General features: G+C 37.5%; 1 protein-coding gene across 3 annotated transcripts in view; it reads left to right on the top strand.

Annotated features, from left to right (window-relative positions):
• The window catches only part of chl1a (cell adhesion molecule L1 like a), a 69266-nt gene extending 47506 nt beyond the window's left edge, over positions 1-21760 (top strand). Inside the window, exons 15-31 of one of the 3 annotated variants that reach the window (XM_039651385.2) lie at positions 208-332; positions 609-710; positions 964-1161; positions 1434-1504; positions 2526-2748; positions 4820-4935; positions 5107-5311; positions 5521-5643; positions 8111-8284; positions 8769-8834; positions 10259-10297; positions 10974-11042; positions 11675-11782; positions 13696-13854; positions 16415-16540; positions 18250-18322; positions 21062-21760. In XM_039651385.2, coding sequence (XP_039507319.2) covers positions 208-332; positions 609-710; positions 964-1161; positions 1434-1504; positions 2526-2748; positions 4820-4935; positions 5107-5311; positions 5521-5643; positions 8111-8284; positions 8769-8834; positions 10259-10297; positions 10974-11042; positions 11675-11782; positions 13696-13854; positions 16415-16540; positions 18250-18322; positions 21062-21263 — 2179 coding nt within the window. In that variant the 3' untranslated portion in view covers positions 21264-21760. The remainder of the gene's footprint in view (positions 1-207; positions 333-608; positions 711-963; positions 1162-1433; positions 1505-2525; positions 2749-4819; positions 4936-5106; positions 5312-5520; positions 5644-8110; positions 8285-8768; positions 8835-10258; positions 10298-10973; positions 11043-11674; positions 11783-13695; positions 13855-16414; positions 16541-18249; positions 18323-21061) is intronic. The other 2 variants (XM_089124422.1, XM_039651386.2) reach the window with 2 other exon arrangements.
• The last annotated feature ends 1846 nt before the right edge of the window (positions 21761-23606 follow it).

The raw sequence follows: 23606 nt of genomic DNA, 5'->3' as shown, positions 1-23606 counted from the left end.
CTTATTTCATTTCATAGCCAAAAAAGATATTGGCTCCGGAAACAGTGTAAGATTCATTGTAAAGGAAATTCAGAGACTTGGAAGTTGGAAATACTACATGAAATAATGATGACCCTGATGTCTCATTTATGAATTCATAAATTGAGAAATTTGAACATTAATATGATTATTATATTGAATATATTGTGAACCTTTTTTGGGTTGCAGATATTTCGCAGAGGATGGAATTCTCCAGATTTTCAATGTGAGCAACAGTGGTCAAGGGAAATACACCTGCATTGTTCGAACACCACTGGACCAGGATACAGCTTCTGCATACATAACTGTGTTAGGTATGATTGAAGGACCTTTTGAGACTAGACTGAATGACTGTGTTGTTATGTTTATGTATTACTTTAATACCACAATAATAGACCTGCTTGGAAAAATGATATTCAAATAGTGCTGCAGCAATCTCCACAAACAGAGAAAACACAAAACGTAGTGGAAAAGATGTGTTGTTTTTGTGATCATTATTCTTCTTGAAGCGATTCTGCTTCTCTTGCTAATGGTCTTCAGATATAGTTATTTTGATATGAAGCTTGTTTCATGTGTCTGAAATGTGACAGATGTCCCTGATCCACCGGTTCAACTGACGCTCACCGATCTGAAAGACCGCAGCGTGAGGCTCAACTGGGCGGCTGCTGGTGATCATAACAGTCCCATAACAGGTACAACTCATTTAAAATTTTGCTCGAATGCAAAACGTTTCCATTGGCGTACCCTTTCATGTGTAATGATACACATTTTCTGTGCTTCTGAAGTAGGCTTTTGCTTTAAGCAAGTCATTTTCATGGACGTTGCTCATACTCATGCATTGCTCTATGATATTTCAAGGGGGCTCCCACTGGGGCTGCACCACAGTGTATTGAGAGCATGCGCTTTGCATATTCAATGACAGCTGTGCTCTGTTCCTGTGATCAGAGTTCATCATCCAGTATGAAGAGAACCACTGGGAACCCGGGACGTGGAAGGAGCTTCTACGAGTGGCTAGCAGCCAGTTCTCGGCCCCCTTGACACTCTATGGCCACATTAACTACCAGTTCAGAGTCATCGCTGTCAATGCTATAGGGAGAAGTCATCCCAGCATGCCATCCGAAAGATATAAGACGCCTCCTTGTGGTAGGGATACCTGTGATTCCATCTTGGTTGACCTTGGACTTGTTTGAAGTGCCTGTCTCTGTGTCTTTGTGGGGATTTACCCTGAGAAAATTATACAGATGTCTATAAAAGCTCCATAAATTTTAATGCTCTTTTAAGCGAGTGCCGTCTCGAACCATCAATGACTGTGTGCTCGTCATTATGTATGATACACTTTGGCAGTGTTAGAGGGCAATGGTATTATTGACTGAGACATACAGTATGTTAAATAATTCATATTCACATTTGTACAGCTCCCGACAGGAACCCAGAAAACATTAAGATTGAGGGTCACCTGCCACATCAGATGTACATCAGCTGGGAGGTAATAAACTGCATACAGCATTGACAAATAATTGGAATGCATATATGCATGTCTTTAAGCAACAAAAAGAACAACATGTTTCTGGAGCTCTTATGAAGTCTCGTAGTTTTAGAGCCATACACTCTCAGAAAAAAAAGGTACAAAAGCTGTCACTGGGGCTGTACCTTTTCAAAAGGTAAACTTTTGTCCATTTACGGTGCTAATATGTACATTTTAGGTGTTAATATGTACATTTTAGTTGCTAATATGTCCATTTTAGTTGGTAATATGTCCATTTTAGGTGGTAATATGTCAATTTTAGGTGTTAATATGTACATTTTATGTGCTAATATGTCCATTTCATGAGCTAATATGTACATTTCAGGTGCTAATAGGTACATTTTAGGTGTTAATATGTACATTTTAGTTGCTAATATGTACAGTTTAGTTGCTAATATGTACATTTTAGGTGCTAATATGTCCATTTTAGGTGGTAATATGTACATTTTGGGTGCTAATATGTCCATTTCATGAGCTAATATGTCCATTTTTGGTGCTAATATGTATATTTTCGGGGGTAATATGTCAATTTTAGGTGTTAATATGTACATTTTAGGTGATATGTACATTTTAGGTGCTAATATGTCCATTTTATGAGCTAATATGTACATTTCAGGTGCTAATATGCTCATTTTAGGTGCTAATATGTACCACTAAGGTACCAATATGTAGCCATTGGATACAAAAGTGTACCTTTTGAAAAGGTACAGCCCCAGTGACAGCTTTTGTACCTTTTTTTCTGAGAGTGTAGCAACTTAATTTGCACTGGCAGTCTCAAGAATATGAGCAAATCTCCATTCACATATTCATGAGTCAAAATTCCTTCAGATTGCAATTCTGAAGGAAAGCCAAGTGAGGCACCCCAGAAACTATCCCACGCCAAATTTCGCAAACCCATCAGCAAATGTCTCTTGCACTCAAGTGGTCCAAATGCTCAGTAATGTTTGGAGCGCACTGACCCACTTTTCCCTTTAATCACCAGCCGCTCTTGCCTGTGGAGCACAACGGTCCCGGTCTGGAATACAAACTGAGCTACAGGCTCCTGGGTGTCGAGGACAGTTGGAAAGAACAGATGGTGAAGAGACACTCATTTGTGGTGCGAGACACCCCAACGTTCGTCCCCTACGAGGTCAAGATCCAGGCCTTCAACCACCACGGGTGGGCACCAGAACCCCGAGTGGTGACTGGTTATTCCGGGGAAGACTGTGAGTGCGACAGCTCATTAATGCATTCATCTCACAGTCGTGTGACGCTGCCACGATTAGACAATAATAAACACTTAAGATAGGAGATTAGTTGGGAGAGTGGTTTAATCCACTCTTTACCAGGATCAGTCATTTCTGCTGAGCTTTTACATTGTGCTTTTAGGGATCAGACATATTCTTTGCCAAACACTTATGTGATTATCTTTTGTTTTATTCAATTTTCATATTTTTCATGCCCTTGTCTCTGTAGTCGACATTTGGCATTGTCTAGAGGATAATGCAACAGGTTGGGCTGATTTTGTCCATGTTATTCCTGCATCAAAAAGGTTATCCCTGTGATTCAAGTTGCAAAGTGCGGGGATGCAAACTTGTCAACTTTCAGCTAAAATTATGTCGTTTCTGAACCAAAAATGATTCATTTAGATCCGAAAGTGATTCACGTAGAACCGATGAGTTTTTAAAAGCCATTGAATTGCTCATAAATACTGCTCCATAAGAACCCCATCACTGCTAGCATGCATTTTAAATACAACAAATGCAATCATCTTCTCAAATTTGTAATGAGTCACTCATACTAGCCACTTTGGCGCGTTGAATTTTATATGTAATATACATTTTTCATTTCAAGTCTTTTAAAGGGTAACTAAACCCCTGGTCACAGCCTGACTCCACCCACTGGCAATATTTGAAAAATGCTGGAAAAGTGGGCAGAGTCCATCGGAGGGGGCGTGCACCTGAGACGCATCTCTTTGTATGGAACTTGCCTACGTCACCAACAACCGCTGTGTCACGTACTACCGCAAACATCCAATAGGAAAATTCAACTGCAGTAGCCACCGTTCAACCTGAAGAGGGCAGCACTAAGACGTTTTTACACCATATATTGTAGACATAGAACACTTTATAAACAAATGCCAAAAAAGTTACTCGAATCAATGACTGGTATTAATAAAGATTCATTCTTACAGATCATTAACTAAAAAAAGTTGGTTAAGTGTTTAGTTACTCTTTAAAAAGGAAAGTGCAATGTGGTGTTGTTAAAAATATGGATTTTTCTGTATATCGACGCCAAAATGACTCTTCCCATACATTTTCCGTTAATTACACGATACCAGCTGCGCTTTCTAGCTCTCTCGTTTCTTCGTGTTGACACAAAAACCCGCCTCCCCTCACTCACTCGTTTCATTTACTCCATATGAATATTGGTGTTGTCATAGGGCTTTAAAGCTACACTGTGTAATTCTTTTAGTTTATTCTTAGCTAAAAAAATGTAGTTCTTTCAAAAATATATGTGCTCATTAATGTATATTTACTTCGTTCAAGTAATAAAGTATTCTCGAGTGTATAATATGCCATTGAAAATACATACGGGTAAGGGGTTCTAATGTCGGTCGCCATGTTGCCCCTCCATCTTGAAAGTACATTAGCCAAAGAGGGACATACTCGTTAATTCAAGCTTCGCCTTTCGCGTTTACGTTTGAATTAACACTCATGGACGAGGTCGAACTTGAAGCCATGTTAATCTTGGACTATTGGCCACCGTAGGAGTTAAAACGAAATCGGAATTGAGAGGAACAGATAATATTCACTGGATTGTCATATACATTTTCACCGCTAGATAGGGGGTAAAAATCACACAGTGTAGCTTTAATTTCTCAACGTTTAAACAGTTAAATACACACAAAATAATGTCAAAATGGCGAGTATTCACGTAAACGTAGTCCGTTATGTTGAGAAAGAAAACTTGTACCAGTTTAATTGATCGGTACGTCCGATAAAGTGACAGCAGCCTAATATACCGGCTGCCAAATTAAGACCTTTTATTGCCGCATATAAGTTTGCATCTCTGAAAGAGCTTTTCCCATGCACCCTCAATTCTCTGCAGATAGCTTTGTGTTAGCATGTGCACTTTTCCTGGAAAAAGTGTGTCTAATGTGTCATCCAATTACAGTCCATTTATTTCCCCCTCTGTGGCTTTAGTTGCTTCTGGAAACTGGTGTATGTGTGAATTTGTGAGATGTTCCCCTCTTGTTTAGCCTTAAAAAGATTCGCGTTCTGTTACCAATTCTAGTGCCCTTGGCGCCTCCTGAGGATGTATCTGTGGAGGTGTTGAACTCTACACTGCTGAGGGTCAGCTGGTCACCAGTGCCCCAAACCACCCTGAGGGGCCATCTTGGAGGATACACTGTGAGTTCCTGACCCTTCCAGCTCAAGGTCCCTGTGGTGCTGATCGATGAGCAACAAACACGCTGTTTATAACAATTAATAGACTCCACTTTTGCCTTTTCTCTCCTTCTGCCTCTCTTTGTTTCTTATATATCTCATCAACACCTTTTTCCGCCTGTCTTTTGCTCATAGGTGCACTGGTGGCGAACTCAAAGTCTGTTGACCTCTGAGAGTATTCCCTCAGAGAGACAGTCTCTCAATATCCCTGGAAACAGGAGTCACACCATAGTGCCGGGACTAAAGCCATTCTCTAAATATAACCTGACTGTCAACGTCTTTAACCGAAGAGGGAATGGGCCCAGCAGCAGTCCCATCTCTTTCACAACTCCACAGGGAGGCAAGAACTCTTTGACAGTAGACATGGTTTAAAATTCAGTGTTTGCTAAGTTCTTCTGTGAATTCGGTTGAATTTTGAATATTTTGTGGTTCACACACGGTCCAAAATATACTGCTGAATATTAGAAGAATAATTTACACAGAACTTTTTTAATGAGTTTCCAAGTTTAATGTACACACTGACCAGTAGTGCCTGACATCTTCCCACAGTTCCTAAGAAACCTTACGACCTGAAAGCCACAAACTTTCAGAAAGACTCCATCAAGTTGGTGTGGGCGCCTCCACTCGAAACCAATGGGTTTCTCACGGGATACTTGCTGCAATACCAGACAGGTTTGACACTCGTAGATTTATCTCCTGTTACATTATCTGTCTCAGTTAATTTTGTATAAACTATGTTGCTTAACTGTAATAGATCTTTATACTGCTAAGTTTGGGGTCAAAACATTTACAAGTTTTAAAAGAAGTTCACCAAGGCTGTATTTATCTAAAACGGTCAAAAACAGTAATATTGTGAAATTTGATTTCAAATTATATTAAAGTGTCCCTAATATGCTATTTTAAAGGTTCATAATTTTGTTTTGAAGGCCTCCTACAACCTACGCTATCTCACGACCAATTCAAATTCGAGTGATTCAAAAGTGGCTAATTCGTACTAATTCATACGACCTCACTCGTACGAATTGGTACATTTGTCTAAACCCACGTGACGGTTATGTTTAGGGGTGGGGTCATGGGTAGGTCATTCGTATGAATTCATACTAATTGGCTAATTCGTAAAATATGTAAGATTTAGCAAAATCGTACTAATTCGTACGAGTGAGGTCGTACAAATTGTTACGAATTAGCCACCTCGTAAAATTCGTACAAATTCCTGTGAGATCGGGTTGCCTACAACAGGTTTACATGCGTCAAACGTCAAAAAATACGTTAATTTTTCTCATAATTGCACTTTTTCAATGATTCTCAAACCACTTATTCAGTCTCTCTAAATCCCTCCTTTCCGTGAGCCTATTCTGCTCTGATTGGCTAGACGGCCCAGTCTGTTGTGATTAGTCTACCGCTTTCAGCGCGTGTCGAAAACAAAATGCACATTACCATTTCTGCTCTTTAGGCTTCATAGAAGCTCAGAGACTGTATGGTTACGATGGTGTTGATTTTACCATATCAATCAGAGCGCGAGTCCGATGATGAAACATTGGAAGAACTAGTTGTTCAACCCGAACCTCCATCCCAAGGATGACACGAGCAGGACGTTTCTCAATAATACGCTAACTTACTCAGTTTACATTATGAGATGTTGAAACTGTAATTCATCACCATCAGCATTGTCAAGTGTATGACCAACAACAAACCAATGCGTATATTTCAAATTTATGCGTTAAATTTTACATACGTTAGCCGAGCTCGAACACTGAATGACTGATGTAACGTTAAAAAAATCTTGCTAAATCCTTATCATTGCTCAAAGTTGTAAGAACAACAGACAATCGGCATTAATAGACACAGTTTTAGGTAATAGTCACCCACAGCTGCTTAGCAGAAGTATTTCAGTAAGACAGTACAACGCGTTCTCATCCTTTAACTTCATATAGAACGCTATACGACAAAACGGCGCTATAATACGCACATGGCACCCGTTATCGTTAATATAACACGTGCTGTGAGGGCTAAGTTTAGGTGTGGGGTAGGGTGTGCGTGTCATTCACGCTAAAGGATTTATAACGTCTTGGGTTCGCGTGTTATATTAACGATAACGGGTGCCATGTGCGTAGTATAGCGCCGTTTTTGCATATAGCGTTCTATATGACGTTAAAGGATGAGAACAGGCTGGACAGTAACGCAAGTTAACTGGTTAGCCGGAAACTTGCACAATATAAAACAAAAAACTACATATTTTTGAACACTAGGAGTTCGAAATACATGCATCAATAATTAATCATACTTACAGGTTGTGATTCTGAGGAGCAAGTTGGTTCAAATAAAGTGTGTACTGCCCCATCTTTAATGGATAAGCATTTTACAAATCCCATTTAGACGCCAAAGAGATTTGAGAAGCAATGTTATACTGCTGTTGTATTGCTGTGGTACTTTTAACCACTGACTCTTAAAATCCTCATCCTTCGGAGGTGTTTACCAAGAGAATTTACTTCACGGAAGTGAAACTGGAATTGTTTTATTTAAAAGGGACAATGCATATTGATGAACACTTTAGCTTTTGAGCAAGGTAAATATGCCAGAATTAGCCCCAAGGATATTTTACATCTGCAGTGCCCCGTCAGGTCATCACAATATCAAGTAACAAGGCTAAACATTGAAATTAAATATGATGCTACACAATTTAAAGGACACCATAATATTCGCTGGATCTGCTGACGGCACGTTTAGACGGTTCAGAGTTTATCATTTTTTTTTTTGGGAGACAAGAACTTTTTTTATCGCGCACTTTCAACTTTATAACTTTGCAAAACGTTTACACTGCATAATAGGGGCACTATCTTGATGGACTAGATCGACTACACTTCTGCTGGCATGATCAATACCCAGAATTGCTATTTGACAGGTGGGGAGGAGGGCTAAAGCAAAAGCTTCTCATGGCATGCTGTACTGAGCTAGTCAAGGTCAGGACGGGAATAAAAAAGGTTGCATAGATAAAAAAAGAGAGATTTATAAATTTAGAATAGAAATCTTTTGTAACATTATAAATGTATGTAATTTCAATCAATTTAGTGCATGCTTGATGAATTAAAAATGTTAATGACCTCAAACATTTTTTTTTTTTCTGATCTTCTTCTTCTAGTTAATGAGACTGTGGGTAAGCTGATCTCTGTGAACATCAGTGCACCAGATACTACAGATTGGGTCTTGCATGATCTACAGGAAGACAACTGGTATAAGTTCTATCTGAGAGCGTGTACGCAGGTGGGCTGTGGGTCAGCCATCAGCGAGGAAGGAAGCACCGTCCCCGAAGCATGTAAGTGTGCCCGGAAGCAACTATAAACAGAGTCCCAGGAGTTATAATGGATCTGGTGTCAGAATCTGAAGCGCCCATGCTGAGAGACAAACATCTGATACAAGCAAAGTTAGTTGTGTTCTAATTAGCACAGCCGCAAGGTGTTCGAAAGTGATTAAGCAGCAGTTACTGAACTACAGAAGTTGCTGTTGGCAAGATCTTGTTGCGTAAATGAGATTATTGCTTAAGTCCTCTGATGAACTAAAGGGTGGAATAATGTCTACAGTCTAGTGACCGATCAATGAGGTGCCTTAGTAAAAAATATTTGCCTCTAGATGTGTTTTTACTTACTGTAAAACTGATTTTCCATCATCATCACTGCATTTCTCTGCCACAATTTCTAGGCCACGATTTTGTTTTCACCAATTGCATATTCTCATTCTCCATGGGTTTGTTTAAACCGATCTGTCTTCTTATCAACCAACTTTTGTTTCTCATCAACTAGTTACTATGCCTGAAAATTCACTTCCTGAAGTTTCCACAGTCTCAGCTGAGACTTCGACCGAGAGCTGTATGTATCACATACTGTAGTTTGTAGCATTTTGCAACATGGTAGTTACTTAGTAATTGCTAGGGGTGGGAATCTTTTAGAATCTCAATCTTCGATTAAAATTCATTCTTGGGGTCACGATTTAATATATGCATAGATTTTATTCTAAATTTGTTTTTGATGTAATTTATTTTCTTTGAAGCCCTCCTCCTTATATAAAAGAAAGCCTGTGACCCAATTGTTTGACATTAAATACCATTATTTAAGGCTATATATTCTATAGAAGAGAATATAGAGAGAAACCAAAGGAATTTCATTTGTTTAGCATATATATATATATATCCGCAGTCTTCGGAACACAAATGAAGATATTTTTGATTAAATTTGAGAGGTGGATCACTGCTACATCTCTAAGGGATCGAAACTTGACGGCCCAGAAAGTCTATGAAGAAAATGTTTAAATATTCCATGTGACAACAGTGGCTCAACTATACGTTTATCAAGCGCCGAAAAAACTTTTTGTGCGAAAAAACAAAACAAATAACGACTTTATTCAAATATTCCTTTTCTTCCTTGAACTCCTGAGATGAGAGTTCAAGAGATTTCCACGAAGCATGCGCGAGAATTGCGTTATTATTCTACTACTTCTTGCGCAATTCTCGCACATGCGTCGTGGAAATCTCTTGAACTCTCGTCTCAGGACAAGGAACAAATGGAGTAGTCGAATAAAGTCGTTATTTTTGTTTATTTCCGCACAAAAAGTGTTCTCGTCGCTTGATAAACTTATAGTTGAGCCACTGTAATCACATGGAATATTTAAACATTTTCTTCAATGACTTTCCGGGCCGTCAAGTTTGGATCCCTTAGGAAGGAAAAGGAGGGGCTTAGTCTCGCTGCCGAAAGCTGTAACAAAAGGAGCTGTAGAAACGGTTCCTCCGACCCACAGCGAGTCGGACTTTTACAGTGTCCTTGTTCTCCAGATCTAAGCACTACACAATTGGAATGGGTTCCCATTCCATCGAGCAACTCAGTATCGTATCGTACTGGAACATACTCAGTTACTAGCGTAACCTTGGTTCCCTGAGATAACGGGAATGAGTACTGCGTCACCGGCCACGCTTTCACACTGCACGGCTTGGCGTTTGTCACTTCAGACATATTAAATTGATTCCCTTGGGCAGAATGCACACTTATATAGAGGGATAGACCCGCCCATTAGTTCGCGCAGCTCCGTTATTCTATAATCTTCAGTAATCGGAGAAAAGGGAGTTTTGTGTCTAGCGACGCAGAACTTGTTCCCGTTATAACCAAGGTTACGTTAATAACTGAGTACTTTTTGCGAAGTCTGCTTATCTGTCAGATAGTCAAAGCAGTTTGAATTTCTAGAAAATGGTAATTTATCTATTTATACATTCATAGTTTTTTATCTGTACTCTCTTTTTAAGATGAACTGTCAACATCTGAAGTGACATCATCCGAGTTGAGTATGTACCAACAGATTTGTAGCTGTTTTTGTAGGTTGAAAACTTAATTAGTATATTTAACCCATACATTATTATTACGTAGGTCTAAAATAACTACTGCATGTTATTAGTTACATTACCTGATAACAGCATGGGAAAACATTATAGTCTTAACATTAATCATAGTACCTGTTGTTGTACTAATTTTCTAAAATGTTATAATGTTATAAATTAATAAACAGTTGTTGTTGTTAAATTAGTATTATTGTTGTATCAAAAGTCCATGCGTAACTCCATGAAATAATTTTGTATATTGTGCTAAATTTTGCATACTATTCCATCAAAAAAAAAAAAAAAAAAAAACACTTATTGATAGCTAGCTTGGTTGCTTTGTCTTTTAAGAGCTGCTCTGTGAGGCAGTAGTACTGTCCCTGAACCCCTGCTAAAGACAGCTGTCTTTCTCAATGCTGACAAAACCAGTCTGGCTGCTGACAGGAACACATCATTCAACAGTGTTCATTTTCATAAAGACCATCTGTTTACTCATTGTTCAAATACACAAAAAAACAAAAAACAGGACTTTTACATTGATAGGCCGATTTTTAGCTATTTTGCTTATACACGATTGTATTATTAGTTGCATTTAATTATTTCTATTTCACATGCATGTGGTCTGAACTCTCTCTCTCTCTTGCAGGGCAACCTTTCTCTTTCACCTCACCTAATACAGACACTCCTTCTGTCAATGCCATATTTCCTACCTTAGGTATTCATCCATTCATCTATACAGTTAACCATCATTTTCACACCTTCATACATTCAACATTTCCGTACTCCGAAATTTACATTTAAAGTCAATATGAAATCAATATTGATTGTATTATTGAGAATTTTTTTGTCAGTGCATGTTATTGCAAAGAAAGATGTTTATATTATAATGAATTTTGTTATTTATATAATATAATACTTATAATTGACAGTCAGATAGTTCCGACAAAAGTCCTGCCCTACATTTTTATCTTAAATAAATATCCACTATCCAGTTATTCTCTGAAATGTTATGTGAAGTGTTGAGTAAATTACTCTTAAAAAAATAATAATAACTAATAGCTTCTAATTACATCTTCAACATTGTTATTAAGATAACTGTACTAATTACTCTCTCTACAAAATATGGCATTACTTATTACTGATTTATTTATTTACTTATTTCTCCTTTCTTCAAATCAACCGTTTCATGTTGACTTTAACAATGTTTCATTTAGATGAAGCATTTCTGTATAATTTCTATAACACAATCCTATGGTAATGGGTATACTGGGTTTCTTTCGCAGGAACTAACCTTTCGAGAGCATTTCCTGTCTTTTGTTCTATATCTTCTTTGTGTATTTCTCTCAGTTGTTCTCAACATATCCACCTTTGTAAGTGACACCTCTGCAAGAATCAGCTGGAGAACCAGTGGGGAACGGTCTGATTCACAGCTCTATGTTGCAATAATGAATCACCGTAAGAATGTCACTCCTCAATCTGCTTTGTCAGGATTCAGTGTTTACAATTGTAGAAGTATATAATATAAAGTATAGATATATTTATATACACACAGTATATAAAGTACATTTTAGAAAGTTTTATCTAGGGTTGCAACTAAGAACGATTTTGATGATCAATTAATCTGTTTGTTTTTTCTTATATTAAATGGATATTAACATTTTAAACAATGGACAGATCAGTGCCTGTATAATGCATGATATATTTTATAAATGTACGATTTAAAGTACAGAAAAAAAACAAAACTCTCAGTTTGAAAGCGTGAGTTTACAGTGAAGAACCAAAAGTAATAATTGTTCAGTAATTCCCTATTTTTCCCATTGAAATGAATGTAATATTTTTTTTTTAATAATTAATTATGGTTAAAAGATCTGAGTGTAATGCAGGGAAATAAACTCTCTCAAATAACGGATATCCTGGAAGAAAATGACTAATCCCAGAGATCTCTATTTAAAAAGTGAATTTGAATACAACAAATTTGGTCTAAGCTTTTGGTCTATTGATTGCTCATCCTTTCTTTATTGTGCTTTAATGATGACAGTGACATTCAACCACTCATTTACTCAGTGGCGGTTCTACTTTGAATTACACCCAGGGCGAGACCCCCTTCGAGCGCCCCCCCCCCCCCCAAACCAACCAAAAAAAAAAAAAAAAAAAAAAAAAACACCCCAAAAATAAAATCTCATTCCGTTCATTTGAAAAACACAGTGAATAGAATCCATTTCTTTTGCTAGATTAATCTAACTTTAAAGGGGGGAAGTAACCATTAGCGCATTGGTTATTGCCTTGAATTATGTGCATGGCACACTTTTAGTTATGACTTGTTAAAGTATACTTTGTCACTAAATGGAGTTTTTAAAAGTAAAATCGTCAGAGAGACACTTAGGCCTATTTTGTAACACAATACTTATCTCTTAAATAATTTTGAACAGCTATCATATTAACAACTATCCAAACTGTTATAGACCTAAAATAGCTTTTGTAGCCCTATGTCACTCTTAAAATGTCAGAGAAAAGGACAGAATCAGAGATTATTTAGAAAATAGAAAATTGTACTTTGCATATTATTACTATAAAAACACATAAAGTTGATCATTATGTAAATTATTTTCATTTCATGAATATAGTGACCAACATGATCACAGAATCTTGTTCAAAAAGCCTAATACACAATGAAATCAATTCACCAAGTTAATAACATTAAAGATTTGTTTTTAAGGAGTGTCTTTTATCTTACCTACTAAACTTATTACTAAACCTATTATATTATAGATTATGAGCGCGCCTCCCGCGAGCGCGTAATGAGCGCGCTTCCCGTGCGCCTAATCGCCTATTTGAAATAACGACCTCAAGCGCGCAAAAGACGCGATACGTGAACTAATCAAGAGACTCCCTTGATATCGCTTCTGTGCACGGCACCTTCTCCGCAAGCAGGGGCGCCATTGCCAATAATTGAATTGAAATGATAAAAAAATAGAAAACCTTCGCGGGACAGAGGATTTTTTTTAACTGCTCGTGCCGCCCCCCATGTGACATTAAGAGATGCCGCCCCGGGTGACTGCCCGGTTCGCCCGTGCCTAGAACCGCTACTGCATTTACTAATACGTTTACGAATATAATATAAAATGTGAGTAACGTTTCGGTGAAGAGCCTCTCAATGATACCAAACAAACAGCCAGAAAATCCAGACTAAACGATAATGAAATTCATTCTTGACTTTTCTTTGTGGGTTTTTATTTGCAGCCCTAGAATCAATTTTACTCTGTCTACTTTTCTAACCTTTCAAAGTGTGTCTTTTCACTATCATAGATATCACCTCTTTCTGCTGGGTTGTGGCCTAACGCTATCTGGTTATGCGGTTGTTCCTTCAGGTGATGGTATCTGGCAGCTTTCAGAGGCTTTAAATACATCTAAAGGTTTCCACACCGTTGAAGGGCTCAGCCCGGGAACTGTGTACACAGTCCGGCTGCAGGCTTCACATGGGGTTGATGGCCCTAGCATTTTTGAAGAGGTTTTCAAGACTAGGAAAGGTGAGAAGTTCGAGAATTTAGCCTGTAGAACAGCATTAGAGGTATCACTGACATCGCACAGCATGTGATAGTCTTTCTGTGGGTGCATTAGTTTAGCACTGAGGACATTCAAAGAAAGCTCTCCCATTCCTCTGAGCTTTATACAATGCACTGTAATATATATTTGTGTAATTTATACCAGCAGCTGTGGTTGCCATGCAGGACTGAACTGAACTAGAGTATTTACAGTAAAAAAAAATAAAAAAAAATATATATATATATATATATATATATATATAAATCCATGATATCCATGTCATTCTTTCTTCAGTCAAAGAGAAATTAAAGTTTTTGATGAAAATATTCCAGCATTTTTTTCCATATAATGGACTTCAGTGGGAACCAAACGGTTCAAGGTCCAAAAGACAGTTTCAGTACAAACTGCAAACTGTTCAAAGGGCTTTAATCGATTCCAGACGATGAATAAGGGTCTTATCAAGCAAAACGATTGCTCATTTAATAAATAAATAACAAAGTTGAAGTTTTATAAGCTCAAATGCTCGCCTTGCTCTGTTCTGTGACGCACGTTTGTGACTCTCCTGTTCAAACTCGTTCATCCAAATGAACAGATGTTTTTCCGAGTCAATTCGTTTGTTTCGTTTGTTGAATGAACCAAACAACTCGGAAAAAGATTTGTTCATTTTGATGAACAAGTTCGAACAGGAGAGTTCTGAACTCCCTGAAATGCCTCACGTCACAATTTTCCTCATTTAAATACTTTTTACCGAAGACATATGCCAAAAAAAAGCCTGAAAAAGGGGGTGAGGTCTGGTTGATTTGTGTTAGTAGTAAGTTGTCACAAGGCATTCCCAAGGTGTCATATACTGACGCTTTTGCCAATGCGTATACATCCAACGCACAAGGCACCCTTTAGCATCAATATAACACGCTTCGGTTATGGGTAGGTTAAGGTCTGGGGTAGGGTTAGGGTTAGACCACTGGGAGGCACCTTCTGCCCATATATATATATATATATATATACATACATCTGTGTCTCATGTGCGTTGGATGTATACGCATTGGCCAAGGCATCAATATATGATGCCTTGGGATGAGAACGGGCTTGTCACCATGTTCAAGATACACTTTTTTTTTCCAGCCCGGAAATAACGCAGTAATGTTAAGGGGCTAAGTTAAGGGTTATTTTAACTTATCTTAAGTTATGTATAGGGGTGGTGATGGTGCAGTGGACAAGACACATGCCTTTGGTGCGAGAGACCCGGGTTCGAATCCACTGTGAGACACCAATGTGTCCCTGAGAAAGACACTTAACCCCTAGTTGCTTCAGAGACGTGCGACCTCTGACATATATAGCAATTGTAAGTCGCTTTGGATAAAAGCGTCAGCTAAATGAATAAATGTAAATGTAAGGGGTGTGACATTTCCTAAACATGCTCAAAGCAGATGACCAATCACAACACAATGATCCTGCTGACCAATCAGAGCACACTGCACTTTTTGGAAGGAGGGGCTTCATAGAGACAGGAACTTAACAGAGCGTTACTGACAGACTGGGAAGAGAGGTGTTGCAACAATGTCAAATAAGTGAAAATTTAGTTTTTTTTTGAACATTCAAGCATTTTAGTAGAGCCCCAAAACAAAAGCAAGACTTTCTAAAAAGGCATAATAGGTCTTCTCCTTCTCTTTTGTTTTGTATCTGTATTATACACTGGATAAACTGGCTAAACATGTATAATATGCTAAAAAACACCTTGCAGGCAGTAAAAGAGACACAATAAATTAGAGTTCGTTACAAGTAGCTTTACAACAAGCTACACAACACCATCATGGCATGACAATGGACACAAAAATAGTGGAACAAACATTAATTAAACAATTTAGGATTACTAGGAAGTTACAGGCAGGTGGGATTGGTCAAGGTTGGAGCTAGAGGACCTAGAGGGCCAGAGCTGAAATCCTCTGATGAGGTCTTACCATGAGGAATCCATTTTGATTTTACTATGAAAATAAATAAATAATCATTTTCAATGAAATGAAAAATCATTTCATTTTACTATGAAAGTTCCACTCCAGATATATATTTTTTTATACTAGCCTGTAAAACACTTCCCCGATGTCCGACAAATGAATACATTTGGACACATGACATCCAACCTTTACTCGTCAATGATGCCTACTCTGTATTTGCTGAAACTGCAACGAGAAGTAGAACAAAGTAGGTTGGAAATTTTCATAAGTGTTCCAAAAATTCATTCAAAATTTGGAAATTAACTTCAATATTTTTCCACAGTCACAAAAACACAAAACATTCAAAACAAACAAGTAATTAAACATGTATATGATCCACAAATGCTCTACTTTGTGTTCTGATTGTTCTCATTTGACAACCCACATCAGAAGTTGCCGCAGGAACCGTATTTTAAAATGCCATTTGGGAAATTATTGTTTTTTATCTTCTAACCCAACAAGACAGTATTTGTCAATGTTTTCAAGTCGGCATCAGTGTGATTGTGCTCATGAATGACATTTTCCCCCAAAACAAACTCTTTTGTCCTTGCAGTGTCTAGTAAGCAAGCGGCGGGATCCCAGGAGTGGTTTGTGGGGATGTTGTGCGCGGTGGCTTTACTGACTCTACTCGTCCTCATCGGCTGTTTTGTGCTCAAGAACAAAGGCGGCAAGTATGCAGGTAAAACACAAACAGCTTTAGAGGTCACACACAGCTTCCCAGACACTGTCCAAGCTCACAGTAATCTGTTGTCAAAGCGTCTATACCTTAGCTTTGTGCTTTTGTGTGGCTCTGCCGCCCCAACCCACAGACTTATTACTTGCTTCGTCAGACGGATATGTTGAGATCAGTGAGCTTTACTGGCCTGGCCTTTTTTTTTTTGTTCCACATACTGTATATTTAACCAATATGAAAGGTTTTTTAATGGATTCAAGATTTACACCCTGAATGAATTATTATAAAATTGCATAATACCCTTATGGAGTGTATGAGATTGAGCCTAAGGCATCTTTATACACCTTGATCTTTCATTGTGGCTGTTATATACTTTACAATATAGTTTATAGCTTACCAAGCTGAAAAGAATAAATGCTTTTACCAGTAAGCTATTCAAGTTCAGTTTACTCAGACGTCAGTGTCCTTGATGTGCTTCCATGCAGCAAAATAGAAAATATTCGTGAGGTTATTGAATGTTAACTCACCATTTGCAAAGAAAACAAGTGGATGTCAATATGATCTCTTATGAGTAACAACAATATCCTTTTTGAAATGATATCAAGGCAGGACGTTTCTAAAGCAATTAACTTGAGAAATATCGGTAAACAAAGCACTCTTCTTGTTATAGAAAACATAATCGGTAACACTTTACAATACGGGTGCACTAATAAGCATTAATTCATGCTTAACTAATGCACAGATAATACTGAATTAATGTGTAACTAATGATTATTTAAGCTATTCATTAATGATTACCACATTAGGAACTAATTAAGAGTATGTAAGGTTAATGTATTAGTTCATAGACGAATTGTTATTAATTAAATATGTAATTGTGGATTAATTCCATAATAACTCATTTTTTTAACTAATAGTGTAAATTAATATGTTAATTACCAGAATGAGCCAAAGCCTTGTATTTCAACTTCCAGATAATATGACAGGTACACTAATACGCATTAATACATGATTAATTACTTCATTGTTATTGCAAATTCATGTGCAAATTACTACAATTACTAAATGACTAGTTAATAATGATGTGCCCCAACAAGTAAAGTCATAACATAATGCCATAATACCTTTGCAAATCATTAGCTAATGATTAATTAAGGCATACAACTGGAAGTTGAAGTGCATAGCTTTGACTAATTGTGGTAATTAACACATTAATTTACACTATTAGTTCATAAAATGTGTTATTAAGAAATTAATACACAATGACACATTGAATTAATAGCAATTAATGTATTACTTAATCTATTAATCATATGAAGAGTTCAGATGCAAAAGCCTCTAAATGCCATTTGAAATTTTCTTCTAAAATGACCATTTTTATCAAGCTTGTATATTTAAGTTCAGTAATTTCACTTAAATGACAATTAATAGGTAATCTTCATTGCCATTTAAGTGAAATTACTGAACTTAAATATACAAGCTTGATAAAAATGGTCATTTTAGAAGAAAAATTCAAATGGCATTTAGAGGCTTTTGCATCTGAACTCTTCATATAGACTCTTTATTAGTTGCTGATGCAGTAATCTTTGATTAATGGTTTAGTTCTTCATGAGTTCATGATTATCTGTGCATTAGTTAAGCATGAATTAATGCATATTAGTGCACCCGTATTGTAAAGTGTTACCACATAATCTTTCTGATTGTTTTCTTGGCAGTGAAGGAAAAGGAGGAGTCCCCCGCTGATGTGGAATCTCACGGCCTGGAAGAAGAAACCCCCTGCGAGTACAGGTCAGAGAGCCACACTAGCTCTGTTCTAGATCTCCACACAAGTTCTTCATCTCACTGAGCTCCTGCTGTAACATCCTTTCTTAATGCCTTCATCTCCTGCTAACTAACCCTACATGCATGGCATTTACTTGGAGCCACACGGAAAGCATTGCTCTCACTAGCCTACACACACAGGTAGTGAACGGCAGCTATGTTTTGTGATTATAGTTGTTGTATTGTGTGTAGATGATAGTACAACTTTAAAAGGTTACCTCAGTTATAAAAAAAAATTCTCTCCATATAATGCACTTTACTGGTATCCAAACGGTTCAAGGTCCAAAAGACAGTTTCAGTACAAACTGCAAACTGTTCAAAGGGCTTTAAACGATTTCAGATGATGAATAAGGGTCTTATCAAGTGAAACGTTCTCTCATTTTAAAAAGAAAAACAAAGTTTTATAAGCTCAAATGTTCAATTAGAAATAGTCCTCAGATGTCATGTCTGTAATTTATATTAACAAATCTAGGGTTGGATCTCAAACAGTTTCATTAAAAGTAGTTATTTCTCCACTAGGTGCGAAACCAACGTGGTTGAACGATACTTTGCGACAATGGGTTTCAGGAAACAATCGCGACTAGCTAGTTGATTTCTCCAACGATGTATCGTACTATGGTAGTGAATCGTACATCGTTGTACAGGAAACGCACCCCAGGTGACAAACAAGTAGCACATTAAAAACCTGTGTGGATAAAATACCAGAGGCAAGCAGAAGGGGTTGTGTGCTGTTAGCTTATTAATTGCATTTTGAGGATTTCGAATCCGTAAATGTGTTTCCATCTCATTACACTTAGACACAGAGATACCAATTTTATTCCTCCCTCAGGAAAGAAATGCAGCTTCAGCAGAGGCTCGGAGTCTGATCTGAACGCTACCCTTGTTTGGGGAGTTACAGCACCAGACACACTCGAACATCTGCTAACCGAAGTAACCAGATAGGGAAGTGCGTCCCATACCAGCTGTGGAGAATGACGAGAGCCTCGGAGGCTTTCAAAACTGCATTACTCCGGCTTACGCGATTTATTTATTGATTCATTGGCCACTGATTTATGACACTTTTGAGAATAGAAGAGCTGCTTTATCACGCCACTGATGATATTCATTTGATGAAATGAAATATGAAAGAGTGCATTGAATTCTATACTAATATATTATAGATGAAAGAGGTGGGCAGGTATAGGAGGGAAGAAATTTAAACGTATCTGATAGTAGTTATTGAAAGAGAAATGCTGAATGAAGATATACAGTATTAGTAGGTGAAATGAATATCTCTTAACAAGGCCACATATTAAAGGAGTAGTTCACTTTTGAAAAAAAAACTACAAAAAAAACGTTTGCTGATAATTTACACACCCCCATGTCATCCAAGATGTCCATGTCATTCTTTCTTCATTCGAAAAGAAATTAAGGTTTTTGATGAAAACATTCCAGCATTTTTATCCATATAATGGACTTCAATGGGAACCAAACGGTTCAAGGTCCAAAAGTACAAACTTCAGTGCAAACTGCAAACTGTTCAAAGGGCTTTAAACGATTCCAGACGATGAATAAGGGTCTTATCAAGCAAAACGATCGCTCATTTAATAAATAAATAACAAAGTTTAAGTTTTATAAGCTCAAATGCTCGCCTTGCTTGGTTCTGTGACGCACAATTGTGACTCTCCTGTTCGAACTCGTTCATCAAAATGAACAAATAGTTTTCCCGAGTCATTTGGTTCATTCAACGAACGAAACGAACGAATTGACTCGGAAAAAGATTTTCAGGTATGAATTATGATGCGGTATGAATTATGAATCAGTTCCTCTAACAATCCTGAAAAAAGTATCATGTTTTCCACAAAAATATCAAGCAGCTCAACTGTTTTCAACGTTGATAATAATGAGGAATTTTTCTTGAGCATCGAATCATCATATTAGAATGATTTCTGAAGGATCATGTGACAATGATGCTGAAAAATAAGCTTTGATCACAGGAATTAAAATTACAAAAAGAAAACTTATTTCATATTGTGATAATAGTTCACTACTGTTTTTAATGTATTTTATTCAGAAATGTTATTTTATTTACTTTTTTTATTGTATGTGTTGTGTGTGCCTGCGCGCCAACAGATTATGATACAATTATTTTAGTCTTTATCTGCACCAATTAATCAGCAAAGGATGACGCAGTCCCCATTGTTCAATATCCTATTGTGGTCAGCGGGACTATTATTTCTAAAATGAAAAGAGGACAAATGTCAGTTTATCCTAATATATTTTCTGTCTGGATTTATTTTATCGCTATCCGAGATGTTGTGGCATCTCATAGTAATTGGGAGCTTCCGAGGTGACCCCCGTCTCCTTACAGACACCCGCTTGCTGGCAGTGCGCCTGTTCTCAAATTGGCAGCTAATTTCGGTTTGTCCCAACATTCCTAAGGGACTAAAGTAACCCGACAGGCTGTTTGTCTAGGCACACAAAAGCGTCTCTTAAGTCAGTCCTCTCATTGGCTGGTGTGTCCAGTGCTCTGTGATTTCCTCTCCATTTAGTTTTGAGAATTTCCTTCAGGCCTTGAAGTCTTAGCAATTAGTAATTAGCAGAAAGCGGTGATTGCACCCTTCCCCAACACCCCTCCTTACCCGCACCGTCTGCCAGCCTTGACTAGGATCATCTTCTTAGTCACTCTGAGCTGAATTTGACTATTTTTTTCTTGGTGTTTGCTAGTGACAATGACGAGAAGCCGTTAAAAAGCAGCCAGCAATTGCTCAGAGACGTCAACGAGGACGATAGCAGTGAAGACTGCTCTGTGATATCAGACGATGAGGACTGCGACTTCAACGAAGACGGGTCGTTCATCGGCGAGTACTCGGGACACAAGCGCAGGGTGTCCATGGAGGTGAACGGACACGCCCCTGGGACTTCTTAATGTTGATTCAGTCTTATGAACTTTTAAACTATTTGACAGGGAGAAAAAACGATTGTTTGTATGTATGATGTGCCTTGGATGTTTGTTTGTTTTTTTAAGTTTGCTCTTGCACGAATGGCCACTTCTTTACAGTATTAATATGAAGGGTGATGGCAGGTTATAATTCAGCACAACATGAAAATGACTCATCGCTATGTTGTTTCAAACTCAAGGTACGACTTTCAGAGACGTTTAGTAGAATGTTCAAGTAGCTCTTTCCATACAATACAAATAAATGGCAATCAGGGGCTGTAAAACTCAGAACATAAATTCTGTATCACATGAAAGACTTTGAATATAGATATGAGTATAAGTCATTACTGGTAAATGAAGACAGAATGTACGTTATTGGGCGAGCTGGTTGTTCACTTTGAAATAAATTTTTGGTATGTTTTAGCTTACCTCAAGGGCATCCAAGATGTGGGTGTCTTTGTTTCCACAGTTTTTTCAATTTTGATATTTTTAGGTCAAACTGTTCTTGTCTGTCAGTCATATAATGGAGGTCTATGGTCACCACCTCAAAGAGCATGCACAGAGAAGTCCAAATTAAACATGATTTAATGGCTCGTAAATGTAAGTACACATTGATGGCCTAAGACATGAAATGAGCGGTTTGTGTAAGAAAGCGAACAGCATTTATATCGTTTTTACCTCTTGTAACCACAGCCACGTCCAAGTGATGTGATGGCGTGGGCGCTTTGTATAAGAGGTGAAAACGATATAAATACTGGTCGTTTTCTCACACCGCTCGTTGTTTTTTTTTTTTTTTTGTGTGTGTGTCTTAGGCCACCAATGTGTACTCATATTTAGAGTCATTAAATCATGTTTAATTCTCTGTGCATGCTCTTTGAGGTGGTGACCATAGACCTCCATTATATGACAGACACACAAGAACGGTTTGACCTAAAAACATCAACAAAGACACCTACATCTTGGATGCCCTTGAGGGAAGCTAAAACATACCAAAAAATTATTTCAAAGTGAACTATCCCTTTAACAGATCACTTTTGGTTTTATAAAACAGGGTCCAACTTTATATTAAGAGTCTTTGTGTGCTAACATTTAAATTAATCATTTGATACAATGCACGTACTGCATACATACTACATGATATTCATATTAAAAAAAAATACCTGCATGTAATTACATCTGTAATTAAAGAGATTGTTTACCCCCCCCCCCCCCAAAAAAAAAATAAAAATAATAATAATAATTCTGTCATAATTTACTCACCTTAATGTTGTTTCAAACCTGTATGAGTTTATTTCTTCTGCTGAACACAAAAGATATTTTAGAGAATGTTGGAAACCAGACAGTTGACGGTAGCCATTGACATTCATAGAAGTCCTTCAATAGAAGTCAATGGGTGTGGTCAACTGTTTTATACTTGAACTTCTTTTGTGTCCAACAGAAGAAAGAAATACATCGAGGTTTGGAACAAAATCAGGGTGAGTAAATGATGACAGGATATTCATTTTTGTGTGAACTATCCCTTTAATTTCTAAAAACTATAATGACACTGTTGAGCCTTGCCTAACACCTTAACTCACACACTCTAAAAATTGCTGGGTTATTTTAACCCAACTTTGGGTCAAGTATGGACAAAGCCAGCCATTGGGTTACATTTTTTAATTAAATTATTAACCAAACGTTTCGGTTTGTCCATATTCGACCCAAAGTTGGGTTAAAACAACTCAGCATTTTTAGAGTATACCACCAGACCTGTCCCAAACCTTACATGTATCCCACCTCAATAGCAGCACTAGTGTTTTTGCAATACACCATGAACACAATGTATTATTATGGTAGTTACATACTTAATATAAAGTGTGACCTGAAACATTATTTGCAGGTTTAGCCAACAACAAAACAAGCAGGTTTGTGCAGCTTAGAATTAATGGGGATTACACGTTTGCAGTCGGATTATGTAACGTTTTTCACTTTTCCTGCTGAAGAAAAATAAATAATTCATGGCCTGTCACAAAACTGATGTCTTGACACTGACAGCACAATTTTCGTTTACGTTCGCTCGTGTGGGCAATCACGTAACCTCTCTGCACACCTCTCACACAATGCAACAAAACAATTATGTCATGACTCTTCGGTATATCTACAAAAACATATTTCTGTTTAACAATGTATTTGATTAAAACTGACATTGGCGCTGCCATGCAGGGAAAAAAAAAATCTTAAGAGAAAGGTCAACATTGAGTGGTTGCATAGATTTAATATGCTAAAATATTATTTTGCACATTTAAGCTACTGCCACAAGGGAGTTTATGTTATCAGTAATGTGCTAAGATT

Source organism: Pimephales promelas, chromosome 20 (genome assembly GCF_988280905.1).
Source record: "Pimephales promelas chromosome 20, fPimPro1.hap1.1, whole genome shotgun sequence".
Taxonomy (NCBI): domain Eukaryota; kingdom Metazoa; phylum Chordata; class Actinopteri; order Cypriniformes; family Leuciscidae; genus Pimephales; species Pimephales promelas.
Note: the sequence above shows the minus strand (reverse complement) of the source record. Positions and strands in the feature narration are given on the sequence as shown.